Genomic DNA, 14,500 nt, shown 5'->3' on the forward strand with positions numbered 1-14,500 from the left:
GGACTCTGATCTGGAGAACCGGGTTTGATTCCCCGCTCCTCCACACGAGCGGCGGAGCTAATCTGGCGAACTGGGTTGGTTTCCCGACTCCTCCACACGAAGCCAGCTGGGTGACCTTAGGCTAGTCACACTCTCTCAGCCCCACCTACCTCACAGGATGTCTGTTGTGGGGAGGGGAAGGGAAGGTGATTGTAAGCCAGTTTAATTCTTTCTTAAGTGGTAGAGAAAGTCGGCATATAAAAACCAACTCCTCCTTCTCTGACTAGAAATGATTCAAAGAGGTGCTTTTGAAAAATAGGTCATATTTCTTAAACTGTGAGGCACCTGCAATTTCTTTTCCAAAGTACAGCAGATTCTGTTCCTCTTTTCTATGACTGTACTGTGAGAATATGAGCTAGATGTTACATATCTACTTCCCAAATAACATATTCCAGAATCAGAGGCCAGTGCCAAAGGGATTTCGCATCCCTGATGCCCCAAACGTACAATGCCCCAAAACACCATTGCTGTTCTCCTACTTACTTCATATTACCTCCTCTAAATCCTGCACATATTTATTCAGAGGTCAGACCCACTAAATCCCCACATACATGCAAATAGGATCCATTCTTACATGTCTTTGTTGCTTTAAGTAACTCTGATAAAGTGACAAGAATGCTATCATTATTACATGCATGCACCCCAAATTTAACCAGTGTGGCTTTTACAAAGTCTTACAGTGATTAATAGCAAATACTCCCATTCTGCAAGCCCTTTTCGAAACACTCGTGTCCTTCTTTCTTGATTTCAAGGCCTCAATTACGTATCTTGAAAGAATGACCCTAATGCAATCAAGGTTGTCCTTTAATTAAGTATACTCAAAAGGAAATGTGCATTGTGGGATAGATAGGGAGGCCAGAGATACGTCATGCCGGTGGGGCTTATGATGTTTAAAAATCACTGTACTGGTAAATTCTGTATCATTAAAATATCCACGCCAGACCGCAAGACGGTAAGGTCTCTAGCACCTTCCTCCCCACCCCAAATGGTGCTAGATTGCATTTCAGGACCAAGGACAGCAGCTCACCCAACGGACAACGAAGCGGCACGTCCCCCAACGATTTAAAGCGGTTTAGAACGCGATGCTAAGAATAACGTGCCGCAGGAGGCGAAAGAGGATTATTTTTACTTGCACGGGACTCTCATTTGCGGTAGCTTTTAAATTTCAATTTGGAAATGTGGGGGATTCACACCAAAGCTTTGCGCAAGGCCGGAGCTGTGAATTAGGTCAAAGCCGAGAATGCAGCCGAGAAGATCAGCAGTTCTTGTTCCCGAAATGCACTGGGGCAAAGGCCTTCTCTGGAGTCCCACACCTCGATGGTGGGATGCCTTCTCCATGGTGCCTGTTTCCATTTAATCAAGAAAAAAAATGGTAGCTAAGCCACACCAAGGAGTCCCGTGGCGCAGAGTGGTAAGCTGCTTGGGACCGGAAGTCAGATTTTGGATTTTTTTTTGGATTTTGGATTTTTTTAGATTTTGGAATATTCACATATACATAGATTTCTTGGGGACGGGACCCAAGTCTAAACGCCAAATTAATTTATGTTTTATGCATCCCTTATAGCCTGAGCCCCGTGGCGCAGAGTGGTAAGCTGCAGTACTGCAGTCCAAGCTCTGCTCACGACCTGAGTTCAATCCCAACGGAGGTTGGTTTCAGGGAGCCGGCTCGAGGTTGACTCAGCCTTCCATCCTTCCAAGGTCGGTAAAATGAGGACTCGGCTTGCTGGGGGTAACGGGAAGATGACTGGGGAAGGCACCGGCAAACCACCCCGTAAACAAAGTCTGCCTAGGAAACGTCGAGATGTGACGTCACCCCATGGGTCAGGAATGACCCGGTGCTTGCACGGGGGACCTTTACCTTTACTTTTTAAAGCCCCACCAACAATGTAATTAAACCTAAAAATACAAAAGTATGTGCCTGAGGGACATAGATTCATAGATTTAATATATCATATACAAACATTATGACTACCTATATATACTGACTAAAATACATCCGAGATTACAATCCACAACAATTCTACTAGCATAGAATCAAGAGTCCTTGTACAATCCTTACATTTGTTCTTCCATGTGTCGTGGATATCTCTTCAACAATGCAACACCGGTAGATCGGTGAGTAAGTAAAGCTGTAAATCATCTCTTCAGTATCAGTAGAAAAATAGTTAGAAATCATCTCTTCAGTACTGGTAGATAAATACAGATGGGCTGCCAGCTCTTAATCCCGTTACATAAAAATCTTCTTCAGAACTTCCAGAATAATACATGTTCTACTGGTGATGCATTGTTGAAGAGACATCCATGGCACATGGAAGAACAAGTTTAAGGATTGCATAAGGACGCTTGATTCTATGCTGGTAGAATTATTGTGGATTATAATCTTGGATGTATTTTAGTCGGTATGTATAGGTAGTCACAATGTTTGCCTGATTCCATTTGCCAGAAGTTTTTCCTTCTTCTTCTTCTTCTTCTTCTTCTTCTTCTTCTTCTTCTTCTTCTTCTTCTTCTTCTTCTTCTTCTTCTTCTTCTTCTTCTTCTTCTTCTTCTTCTTCTTTTTTGAAATTACCAAACATTACTCTACTGCAGACCAGGGGGAAACTCCAAGCATGCACAAACTATGGAAGCTTTGACGCTTGAACGCTTATACTCCGAAAATCTTGTTGGCCTGTAAGGTGCTGCTGGAGTAAAATCTAGCTGTTCTAATTGAATCAAGAAATACCCTTTTACGGCCTGGTGTATATGTCGATGTTTCAGTCAAACCTAGCTCACAGGGTTGTTGTGAGGGTTCTTGGGAACTGTGAAATGTTTCGTATGCTCAAAGGTGCAGGAGAAATGAGTAATAAAGCCCCTCTCCAGTCATTGCTCCCCCCGCACCCAAGCATTACTGTTACCGGCTCAGATTCCACCGGCAAACCTAATTAGGAATAATTCTGAATTGATTTATGGGCCACCGGATACGGTCCTCGATTGATAATATTGACATCTGTCTCATCAGCTTGGGAAAATTCATCAGCTTGAATAAAAGGTATGAATTTAGATTGGATTAATTAGTTTTGGAGTCCCATGTGGATGCTTTTGAGTTGGGCTTTAATGGTAGGAGCATAATTTAAAGAAAGGAATTTGTTCCCAAATTCCGAGTGTGCGTATAAACCGGGAGAGGCGAGTGGGAGAGAAAGATTTCTGTATGGACAAGATGCAAATTAGGTTCCTCGGAGCTAAATTGCACTTTATGTGGGAGATCCACGATACCAGAAGTGTGGTTTTTTTTTTAAGCAACCATAAGGAGATCTGATGAAAAAAACAGGGAAAGAAATCAAGCTGTGGCCCTAAAGGTGGGAGTAATTTAACCTTTTCTGAATCCTGTTTTCCACATCTCAATGTGGAATATGCATGGCTGTTGCCCTTGCGGTTACCCCCCTAACTACTGTGGGGCTTTGTTTTGACTATGTGTGCATTTTCTGACCGTGCATTTTCTGACCGTCAGACGTTGCCTGCATGTTTCCACACGTTTTGCCCGTGTTTTCTGGCTGCTGGATGCTAAAGAGCATCCAGAGAACCCGGGAGATGCGCAGGGTAGAGTGAGCTGACCTCTGCCGGTCGGAAAATGCGTGCCTAATCACAACAACCCCCCGAGGTAGGCGTGTGTGTGTGTGACCACGAGGGAAACAGCCATGCATAAAAGGCCTCGCTCTTCTATAGCAGACCAACGTGGCTACCATCCTGAAACGAGGTTTTCCGCTGTATTTCTTTCCCCAGCTGTGTCCCTAATTGTAGCTGACAAAGACACCAAGGAGATCCTAGCGAGATATAACATCCCTGTGAAGTACCTGCGCCCTTTCCATCACTACCACTGTGCGTTGATGTTGGTAAGTCACGTCCCCGAATTCCATCTTGTGTTACCTATGTCCTAGCATTGATGCTGTGTACACCTGTTCAGTGCTTACGGCCATGACCTCTAGAAACCATATGAGGCCTTTGTTGTTGTGTTCGGCTAGGGATATGGAGAACTGTGTTCAAATCCCCACTCTGCTGTGGATGACCTTGGGCCCGTCACTCTCTCTCCGCCCAACCTACCTCACAGATTTTTGGGGTGAAGCTTGGGGAGGACAGGGTTTGGGGAGGGGAGGGACTTCAATGCCATAGAGTGCGATGGCCAAAGCGGCCGTTTCCTCCAGGTGAACGGATCTCTATCAGCTGGAAATCAGTTGTAACAGCAGGAGATCTCCAGCTAGTACCTGGAGGTTGGCAACCCTAACCTGGCCCCATCCACTTTCTAAAAACACTTGGCGGGCAAGAGGCTCCATGGCTCCCATGGGCACCACATTGGGGAGCCCTGAACTAGACAGATAGGTAGGTGTTAGCATGCCTTAACACACTACCACATCTATTCTTGTAGAAAGTTAGCATGTCAGGAGACCAGAGTTCTAGTCCAGCCTTCATCCTGACTGGCTATGTTTCCAGTTGCCAGGATATTATTTTATTTTATTTGGCACGGGGAACATTGAAATATGCATCAACACAACTGCACACTGAGGCAGGACTGTCTCCTTCGCTTTCTCCGGGTGTTTGAATCTGCCCCTAATTCCAGGCTTACGAACAAACAGCCTTACAGAGGAATCATTTTGTTTTAAGCTCACCAGGGTCAGGGGAAAGCAATCTTATGCAACTGCCGTAATCCACGATGGGAAAATGTTTCGGATTTCCCAAGCCTCACGAGTCAGGGAAACGTGCTTAAGGCAACAAGCAAGTAGAAAGCCCCCAGCATTGCTTGGGAAAAAAAATCCTAATTCCTTCTCTCCCTGATTCCTGAAAACGAGCGCCTTGGAAAATAATGAGAAAGTATGTCAAACTGTGAAGTGCCCCCCACTTTTTTTACTCCGAGAACACAGGCAAGTCCAAGATTTGCAAGCTTTTTGCAAAACAACATGTGAAGGAGCTCTGCCTTTTCCTTGCCCAGATCGCTCGTAAATCTCAGTTAAACATTCTCCCTTCTACAACGACATAAGATCACAGTACCTTCTCCCCATATTGTCATCCTTTCCTGGGAGATGGGAAGAAGCGAAAGTTTCCCTATTCTTAGCAGACTCCTCTCGGGAGATAACCACTCAAGTAGCCAAATTTTGCCTCCGGTCTAGTTAGGGGTTGCCAACTGCCAGGTAGTAGCTGGAGATCTCCTGGTATTATAACTGATCTCCAGCCGATAGAGATCAGCTCACCTGGAGAAAAATGGCTGCTTGGGCAATTGGACTCTATGGCATTGAAGTCCCTCCCCTCCCCAAACCCTGCCCTCGTCAGGCTCCACCCCAAAAATCTCCCGCCAGTGGCGAAGAGGGACCTGGCAACCCTAGGTCTAGTGGGATTCGTAAACAGCTAATTGAAAACCTTTCCCCATGGAAGATCTTTCCTCCTCTTCTTCACATCATCCTTCCCAGAATCATCAACTTTTTATTTTATTTTATTTTATCATTTTAACCTAACTTTATTTTAAGGAATTTTAACCTAGGGTCAAAAAGATGGGGGACCCCTGAGTTAGGGTGTTGGGCTAGGATCTGGGAGGCTTGGGTTCAAATGCCGAGTGAGCCGTGAAGCTCAGCGAATGGCTTTGGACGCATGAACACATGAAGCTGCCTAATACTGAATATTTTGGTCACATTATGAGAAGACTAGAGTCACTGGAAAAAGACGGTCATGCTAGGAAACGTTGAGGGCAGCAGGAAAAGAGGAAGACCCAACAAGAGATGGGTGGACTCAATAAAGGAAGCCACGGCCCTCAGTTTGCAAGATCTGAGCAAGGCTGTCAAAGATAGGATGTTTTGGAGGACTTTCATTCATAGGGTAGCCATGAGTCGGAAGCGACTTGATGTCACTTAACACACACAATACTGAATCAGACCCTTGGTCCATCCAAGTCAGTATTGTCTACTCAGACCGGCAGCAGCTCTTCAGGGTCTCAGGCAGAGGTCTTTCACATCACCTACTTGCCTGGTCCCTTTAACGGGAGATGCTGGGGATTGAACCTGGGACCTTCTGCATGCTGAGCAGATGCTCTACCAAAGAGCACTTTGTCAGACTAACCTACCTTACTGGGTCACTGTGAAGGGGAAGAGAGATCCACATATGTTGCCTTGAGACCCTTTGAGGAATGAGGATGTTCCAAGGTTTTTGGGGAAATTTGCACGTCTGGCTTTGAGTTATCAAGACACACACCAACATATCAGCCCCAAGCAACTTATATTGTCCTGAAATAAGAAAGCATTATATATTTTTCTACAAAAACTTCATGCTCTGCTGAATGTAACAAGTCTATCAGCTTCCTCATCGTGCATTAAAACAGTAGCCTCTATCTCTCATTTGGGTAGCAAATTGTTTTTATGGAGTGGGTCTGTATTGATGAGCTAATAATGATTAGCTACCATGTAATTGCTGGGAAAGCCCATTTGCAGGCAGGAGCAGCCAGAATATTACGTCTTTGTCTGGTTTCTTCGTAATTTATTTGGCTGCTTTTTGGGCACGGTTTCATATAAACTAGCCAGGAGTTTATGCAGAAAAGCTCCACTGTTTGTTTTATTGACTGATTTCCTCACCCATCTGAAACTGACTTTCTTGTATTCACGATCACAGCCGCCGCAATGTTCTCTAACCCAGAGCAATATCTGTGGTATGCAAAGCATTAGTATAAACAAATCTCAAGCATTATAAATATCTTATTTACTGCCTATTGAGGCACGTATGTTTTAGTACTCATCCGGCGAGATCAAACACTGGTAGCCATCATATTTTTATGTGGCCCATCACCCACGGAGCTAAATGGGATGTGCATGTTTCCTAGGGTTTCCAACCTCCAGGTACTAGCTGGAGATCTCCTGCTATTACAACTGATCTCCTGCTGATAGAGATCAGTTTCGCTGGAGAAAATGGCCACTTTCTCTCCAGGATCAGAGGAGCAGGCCTAATATATTGGGCGCTGTGGAACACAGGCAGGATGGTGCTGTTGCCGTCGTCTTGTTTGGGGGCTTCCTAGAGGCACCTGGTTGGCCACTGTGTGAACAGACTGCTGGACTTGATGGGCCTTTGTCGGATCCAGCAGGGCTCTTCTTATGTTCTTATGGAGGATGGGGCTATCCATGGCTACTATTCAAAATGGATACTAGTCATGATGCATATCTATTCTCTCCAGGATCAGAGCATGCCTATTGTATTAGGTGCTGTGGACCACAGGCAAAATGCAGTTGTCTTGCTTGAGGGTTTCCTAGAGGCCCCTGGTTGGCCACTGTGTGAACAGACTGCTGGACTTAATGGGCCTTGGTCTGATCCAGCAGGGCTTTTCTTATGTTCTTACTAGGTATATCAAAGTCTTGGTGCCCGTTTGTCGGGTTTTGGCCACTTTCTCCTAGGAATGCAAATGTTTTGCTTTTCATAATGAGACTGGGGAGGCTCCGGCTGGTCTCAGCGAGGGCTTGTGAAATATTTAAATGCCAAATGGAAAAAAAGATTTATGATATTGATCTTTCTGGGAAGGCTCGAGGGGACCGTGAGCTTTAATTATCAGTTCCTCCTTTATTGTCAGTTACGGCTGCTCAGGGCCACTTGCTGAGCAGTCCGACTGTTTATGAACATAAAGCCGCTTGGTTTATTGCCCGGCTCTTGATCTCTCCTTTGCTTGCTTTTCACATTAGCGTTTTTCCCCCCCTCCTCCCTCGAACAGCCTCGGAAGAAGGATCCGGCAGGGACAAAACTGTACGCCTCCCTCGTGCGCAAGGGCAGCAGCATCCCGCGCTATGCCGGCATCGATTATACCGGCCTGGAGGTAAGGTCCCTGTAGGGTTGCCAGGTCCCTCTTTGCCACCGGTGGGAAATTTTGGGGGCGGAGCCTGAGGAGGCTGCGGCCCAGTGGTAGAGCATCTGCTTGGCATGCAGAGGGTCCCAGGTTCAATCCCCGGCATCTCCAGTTGAAGGGACTAGGCAAGTAGGTGGTGTGAAAGACCTCCGCCTGAGACCCTGAAGAGCTGCAGGCGGTCTGAGTAGACAATACTGACTTTGATGGACCGAGGGTCCGATTCAGTAGAAGGCAGCTTTGTTCAATCTCTTGGACTTAAACAAAAATCTCCTGCAAGTTCTCCATTCAACCCTCTTGCTCCTGTTTTGGTTTAGTCCAACCTGCTCTCTGGAGGTGGTCTGCTATAAGGCAGTGCCAGGCTTAAAAAAAAAAAAATACTGACGTGATTCATGCATATTTGATGCCAGATCATGTGAAATGATTATGGGTATTTGAGCCAATAATTTTCTGTCCTTCTCGCAAGTCAATGCTCGTGATGAAGCTCTGCTCGTCTTTCCTGTCAATCTGAGCCTCCCCGGCAAATGGCAAGGGACATTTGTGTCTCTGACAGCAGCAGAAAGACGAGGGGGCATTCGATCTGCCAGATCTTCCCTGGGATATGCTGTAGAACGCCTCCGATAGTAGGGGCTTACTTCCCTTAGGAACTCTAGGCAGGAATTGATCTCAGCTTCCCTCTCGTCATATTTACATACAGCAAATTACAACGGTTCCCTAAGGAAATGCTTTTTGATGCCCTGTGTGGGATCAAAAAGATCCGAAAGGGATCTTTTTGAGATCTTAAGAGATCCCAAAAAGAAGTAAGTCTTTCTCGTGCTCTCTTCTGAATGGGTCATCGTCCCCATCTATTTGAAAACAGTTTTAGTCACTGTGACATTGCTGAGAAATTACGTCCATGACGTAAGGGCTTTGCAGCTGATCAGTTTCTAGCACAAAATCTAATTTGTTATGCGGGACCTGGACATCTTCCCTCGACGAAGGGCTCCTGTTCCAGGGAATATTGTGTTTTTCAAGCATACCAGTAGCCTTAAGCTGTTGCTGGGGAAATGCAAATCTTTTCCCATCTAAGGGGGCCCTATCGATTGGGAGCGCAGCCTTGAAGGTTGCTTATCGAACGCGCTTGAGTAGACAGTGCTTGTGAGTTTGCTACTGATGAGCCACACAACTCCCCGGGTTGCGGTTTAATGCTTCGCATAGATGGGGGATTCAAAAAAAGAAGCAGGACGAGGGGTGTACCTAGCTGCAGAGAGGTAGGCGTGTTAGTCTGTCACAGCAAAAACAAACAGGAGTTTTATGGCAAGTTAAAGACTGGAAAGGACTTTTAGCCTTGCATAAGATTCCATACACATCATCCACATAGAGATGTATATCTCCCTCGCCAGAAATATTATTAGTCTTCTTCTGGTGGTTGAAAATGCTCTCAAGTCGCAACTGACTTTTGGTGATCCCCATAAGGGGTTTCGAGGCAAGAGACAACAGAGGTGGTTTGAGAAGAAGAAGAAGAAGAAGAAGAAGAAGAAGAAGAAGAAGAAGAGGAGGAGGAGGAGGAGGAGAGGAGTAGGAGTAGGAGGAGTTGGTTTTTATATGCCGACTTTCTCTGCCACTTAAGGGCGAATCAAACCTGCTTACAATCTCCTTCCCTTCCCCTCCTCACAACAGACACCCTGTAAGGTAGGTTGGGGCTGAGAGAGCTCTAAGAGAGCTGTGACTAGCCCAAGGTCACCCAGCTGGCTTCATGTGGAGGAGTGGGGAAACAAATCCAGTTCACCAGATTAACTTCCACCGCTCATGTGGAGGAGTGGGGAAATCAAACCCAGTTCTCCAGAGCAGAGTCCACCACTCCAAATCACTTCTCTTAACCACTACACCATGCAGGCAATCCTGCTCTTGTTGTGCTTAGGAGTGCTATTGTTGGCTAGACGATGGTAGTGGTAAATTTGTTGAATTCACCACAAAGTGATTATTTGAGAGGATGTTGGTGAATGCTCCTTGCCAGAATAATACCCGGTTTTGCTTTAATGGTCTTCTTTCTCTGTGCTTCTCTCCCGGTTTTCCTCCGTGGATTCAATGAAAACGTCGCCGAACTGGAAGGCTCGGTCATAGCCATTGCTAGAATTGTGAACAATGTCCAAGCTTACCAGTGAGTAAGGCAGAAGATGGGAGGAGAGATGATATTTGGGGTTGTATTTTGAGTTGTATTCCTGGGAGAGGCTGCCACTGTTCAATGGAAGAGCCAATGCTTTTAGGAGCCAGGCTGTTTCCTTGAGGTGGCCTTATAGAATCATAGAGCTGGAAGGGACCACCAGGGTCATCTAGTCCAACCCCTTGCACAATGCAGGAAATTCCAAACTACCTCCCCACCCCACCCCCACCCAAGTGACCCATACTCCATGCCCAGAAGATGGCCAAGGTGCCCTCCCTCTCATCATCTGCTTAAGGTCATAGAATCAGCACTGCTGACAGATGGCCATCCAGTCTCTGCTTAAAAACCTCCAGGGAAGGAGAGCCCACCACCTCCCGAGGAAGCCTGTTCCACTGAGGAACCGCTCTAACTGTTAGAAAATCCTTCCTAATGTCTAGATGGAAACTCTTTTGATTTAATTTCAACCCGTTGGTTCTGGTCCGACCTTCAGGAGCAACAGGAAACACCCTCCTGTATATAACAGTCCTTTAAGTACTTGAAGATGGTTATCATATCACCTCTCAGCCTTCCTCCTGTGAGGAAGTTTGGGGCCAATCTTCCAGTTTCCCTGTGGTCCCCTGGCTAGTAGCAGATGCCCAGAGGTCCTTCCATTTGCAATAACAGCAACAACATGGTTGTCCGTGGGACACTAATATTGTAGAAATCTCTTAGCCTTGCTGTGCCCCTGTAGAGCTGTAAACTCCAATGGTGCCCAAACCCATGAAGCGGCCTTATACTGAATCAGACCTTTTGGTCCATCAAGATCAGTATTGCCAACTCAGACTGGCAACAGCCTTCCAGAGTCTTAGGAAGAGGCTTTTCACATTACTTTCTACCTGATCCCTTTAACTGGAGATGCCAGGGATTGAACCTGGGATCTTCGGCATGCCACTGAGCCACGGCCCCTCCACCTAGCAATGCCTTTCTTTATACAGAGAGGAAATGATGGCTCGGACCTCGGATGCTTCTCCCATCCCAATGACGTTCGCAAAATTCCCAGATCCTGTAATAGAGGACTTCGATGTCCCGCGAGTCACCAACCAAGGATACCCACAGGTACAAGCTGTGTGTCGCTTGAGGGATTTCAACATGAACTGCATGTGGCAGAGAGAAGACTGGGTTGAGTCACAGTTGTAGCAAAGTGGTTAAAGTTGACCTTACAATTTAGGGGTGGCTTTTATTGTTGACCAAAGTGACTTTCCACAATTCCAGCTCCTTCTGTTCTGGACGCTCTGGACAACGTCTGTGTTTTTATCTTTTGCATCTTTTCCTGCCGAGGGGGAAAAAAAGCACCAACCCTCCTGCTTTGCACAGCTTAAGAAATATCCCCTCGGGAGACATGCTGTAGGAGCGGACTATTAGTCTAAGGAGGAAAAATATTGAAGCCAAGTCTTCTAAGTGACGGTTTCATCCTGCTTCGGCTGACGGCTGTTTGGTTAGGCCTGGAGCCAGCTGGAACTGGCCAAAAGAAAACCTATGCAAAATGTCGATGGGGTGTTATCAATGATTTAACTGAGCCATCTGGCTTGAGAAAACCCTCCCTGCCTCTTTTACCTGCTTCCTGTTAGTTTTGCTAAAAACCCTAAATGAGAGTGGGTTTTTGCAGAAAATTTCTTGATGAAGGCAGTAGGATTTGATACATGGGAGCTTGAGCCCAGAAGTTCAATATTCAAGCCCCATCTAAGATCTGGTGCCGGTTCCCTCGGTAGCCTTAGGCACGTCACTGTGCTACATTCTCAGTTTAGCCAGGGTTGCCAGCTTCAGGTTGGGAAATTCCTATAGATTTAAGGGTGGAGCCTGGAGGAGGGTGGAGTTTGATGGAGGGACCTCAATGGGGAACAATCCTATAGATTTCACCCGCCAAAGCAGCCATTTTCTCCAGGGGAACTGTAGAATGAAGATCAGTTGTAATTCCTGGAGATCTGCACACCCCGCCTGGAAGCTGGCCATGCGGAGAACCCACCTCGCAGGGTCATTATGAAGGCGACTGTGATAAGAAAGCAAGCCTGGCCTTTCCTGTATTACTGCCCCAGACCAATCAGTGTTCCTGGATCTTGGTTTTCCTGGGGCAAGGGCTGTCTAAAAACATATCTATGGTTTGATTCTTGTTAAAGAAGGTTCCCCCCCCCTTTTATCGTTTTTCTTTTATGTATTTAAGTCCGTTAGATTCCCATCTCTCAAGGCTTTTGAAGGGGCTTCCACATTAGGTCAACCCATTTACCCAAAGTTCATGTTTGCTTCCCTTCCTGCTCTCCCGGGGCTGGGTGCCAAGTGTCGCTTGCACGTGTCGGCTAGTTTTCTTCTGGCAAATGAAGAAGAGTCCTTAGCTGACCCACGAAAAGTCCTGACATGTCTTGGCCATCTGCTCCTACATTCTGGCAAATCTAAATTAAAAAAACATCATTCCATTAAGTAGACCAAGCTACGGATCTCTGATGTTGCATGCCTCATTCAGCAGTGTCTCCAGTCCGAAAGGCAGGAGCTTTGGTGGGGGGGGGGGGAGAAGGGAAGTGTTCCTCCCTCCAAATAGGAAGGTGTTAAAAGCCCCATGTACCTTATTAAAGATCTCCCATTTCTGCACCCTCAGGGCAGGGTGAGAGATGTCTTCATTGTAGCTTCGAGCCGGGAATTACCATTAAGGGCTCATCTTTGGGGACAGTTTCGGAAGGGTCGCTTCTCTTATTTGGCCTTGGAAATGGGAAGGTGGGGGGAGGTGGTCGCAATGAGAGGCCTTGGCTGTGGGGCGTGGGGTGGGGAGACCCCCCCTCTCCTTCCCAAGTGCTTGGCTTTTCCTAACATAAATCATACTTTCTGGGCACGAGATTGCATTTAGCAATTGAATTACAAATTAATCCCCCAGAAGGAATTGAGCTGTTGTGCTATTCTCTCCCCCTCCCCTTTCCTGTGTCCTTCCTTTTTTCTTTCTTTTTTTTCCCCAAAACAGCCACTTAACCCCTTGAATGCCTGTACACCATATGCGCTTCTGTTCTGTCAGAGCAGGCCCACGTACAAAGGCCATGCAGTCATGCGCCTTACCGAATGTACAAGGTCAACAACTCATAATGTTGTTTTCCTGAATGAATGGCAGCAGATCCATTATCCGTCTCTCACAGTTTTTCTTCTTTAAATTAAAAGCATTGGGAGGGAAAGGGGTGGATTAGGGCCATGGACAGAGGCCAGCTCTGGGTTGGGAAATCCCTGGATATATATTTTTTTGGGGGGGAGGGAAGCCTATGGAGGGCAGGGGCCAGGGAGGGGAGGACCTCAGCAGGTGGTCAGCCAGGGAGATTCATGGAGGGGTGGGGATATAAACTAGGCTTTTCTAGAATCTCTGAAAGTGAAGGAATCTAGAGGTCTTAGAGACAGATCTTAAAGCCTCTATGGACTCTATGGCATAACATGCCCAGCTGAGCTCCCCAAACTCCGTCCTTACCAGGCTCCACTCCCAAATCTCCAAGAATTTCCCAATCCAGAGTCGGCAACTCTGCTTCTGGAGTGCTTACCCCGCAATTCATACATACTGGATGTCCCACTCACATTATATCCTACAATTTTAAAAGCTCCATGCGTTTACATACGATTTATAGAATCGTAAAGTTGGAAGGGGCCATACAGGTCATCTAGTCCAACCCCCTGCTCAATGCAGGATCTGCTTAGAGCATCCCTGACAAGTGTTCACCCAGCCCCTGCCTGAAGACTGCCAGAGAGGGGGAGCTCACCACCGCCCCGGGTAGCCGATTCCACTGTCGAACAACTCTTAACGGTAAAAAAAGTTTGTTCCTAATATCCAGCCTTTCCACCTTTCCACCTGCAATTTAAACCCATTATTGCGAGTCCTATCTGCTGCCAACAGGAACAGCTCCCTGCCCTCCTCTAAGGGACAACCCTTCGAATACTTCAAGAGAGCAATCCTGTCTGTCCACCCTCAACCTCCTCTTCTCCAGACTAAACATTCCCAAGTCCCTCAGCCTTTCCTCATAGGGCTTGGTCTCCAGGCCCCTGATATATGTAAGAAGGGCCAAGCTCATACCCCGAAAATCTCATCGGTTTCTACTGCAATCTCGCTCTTCTACTGCCGACAAACATGGCTACCTTCTGAATCTGTAAGTCGTGGTATGCACACAGTACATGTCAGGCCATGGTGTGCACACAGTACATGTCAGGCCATGTAATTTAAGTGTCCAAGAGCGAGAAAACTGGTTTTGTTCTCTGCGTCTAATGAAATTAATGAATTTCCCTTCCATAGCTGAACGAATTAAGCCTGGAGAACGGGGAAGGGGCAGCTTTGTTCGGATGGAGGGGTGGAGAAGGGAGGGAGGACCACGGTTGCCAGCCAGAAATTGGAGAGTGTGAAAATGGGTGTGTGACGCTTTCATAAGCACACACATCAAAGGGGCTTTTTGGACGGGTGCCAGGGGTCCGGAAGATGGAGGAAGGGATCTCGT

The 14,500-nt window shown here is 46.7% G+C and overlaps 1 protein-coding gene across 1 annotated transcript in view; it reads left to right on the plus strand.

Annotated features, from left to right (window-relative positions):
• The window catches only part of CCDC33 (coiled-coil domain containing 33), a 116,367-nt gene that overhangs the window by 52,168 nt on the left and 49,699 nt on the right, over positions 1-14,500 (plus strand). The window contains 4 exon segments of the mRNA XM_056866046.1: positions 3,796-3,905; positions 7,745-7,845; positions 9,921-10,013; positions 10,991-11,111. Coding sequence (XP_056722024.1) covers positions 3,796-3,905; positions 7,745-7,845; positions 9,921-10,013; positions 10,991-11,111 — 425 coding nt within the window.

The sequence above is a fragment of the Euleptes europaea genome, chromosome 20 (assembly GCF_029931775.1).
Source record: "Euleptes europaea isolate rEulEur1 chromosome 20, rEulEur1.hap1, whole genome shotgun sequence".
Taxonomy (NCBI): Eukaryota; Metazoa; Chordata; class Lepidosauria; order Squamata; family Sphaerodactylidae; genus Euleptes; species Euleptes europaea.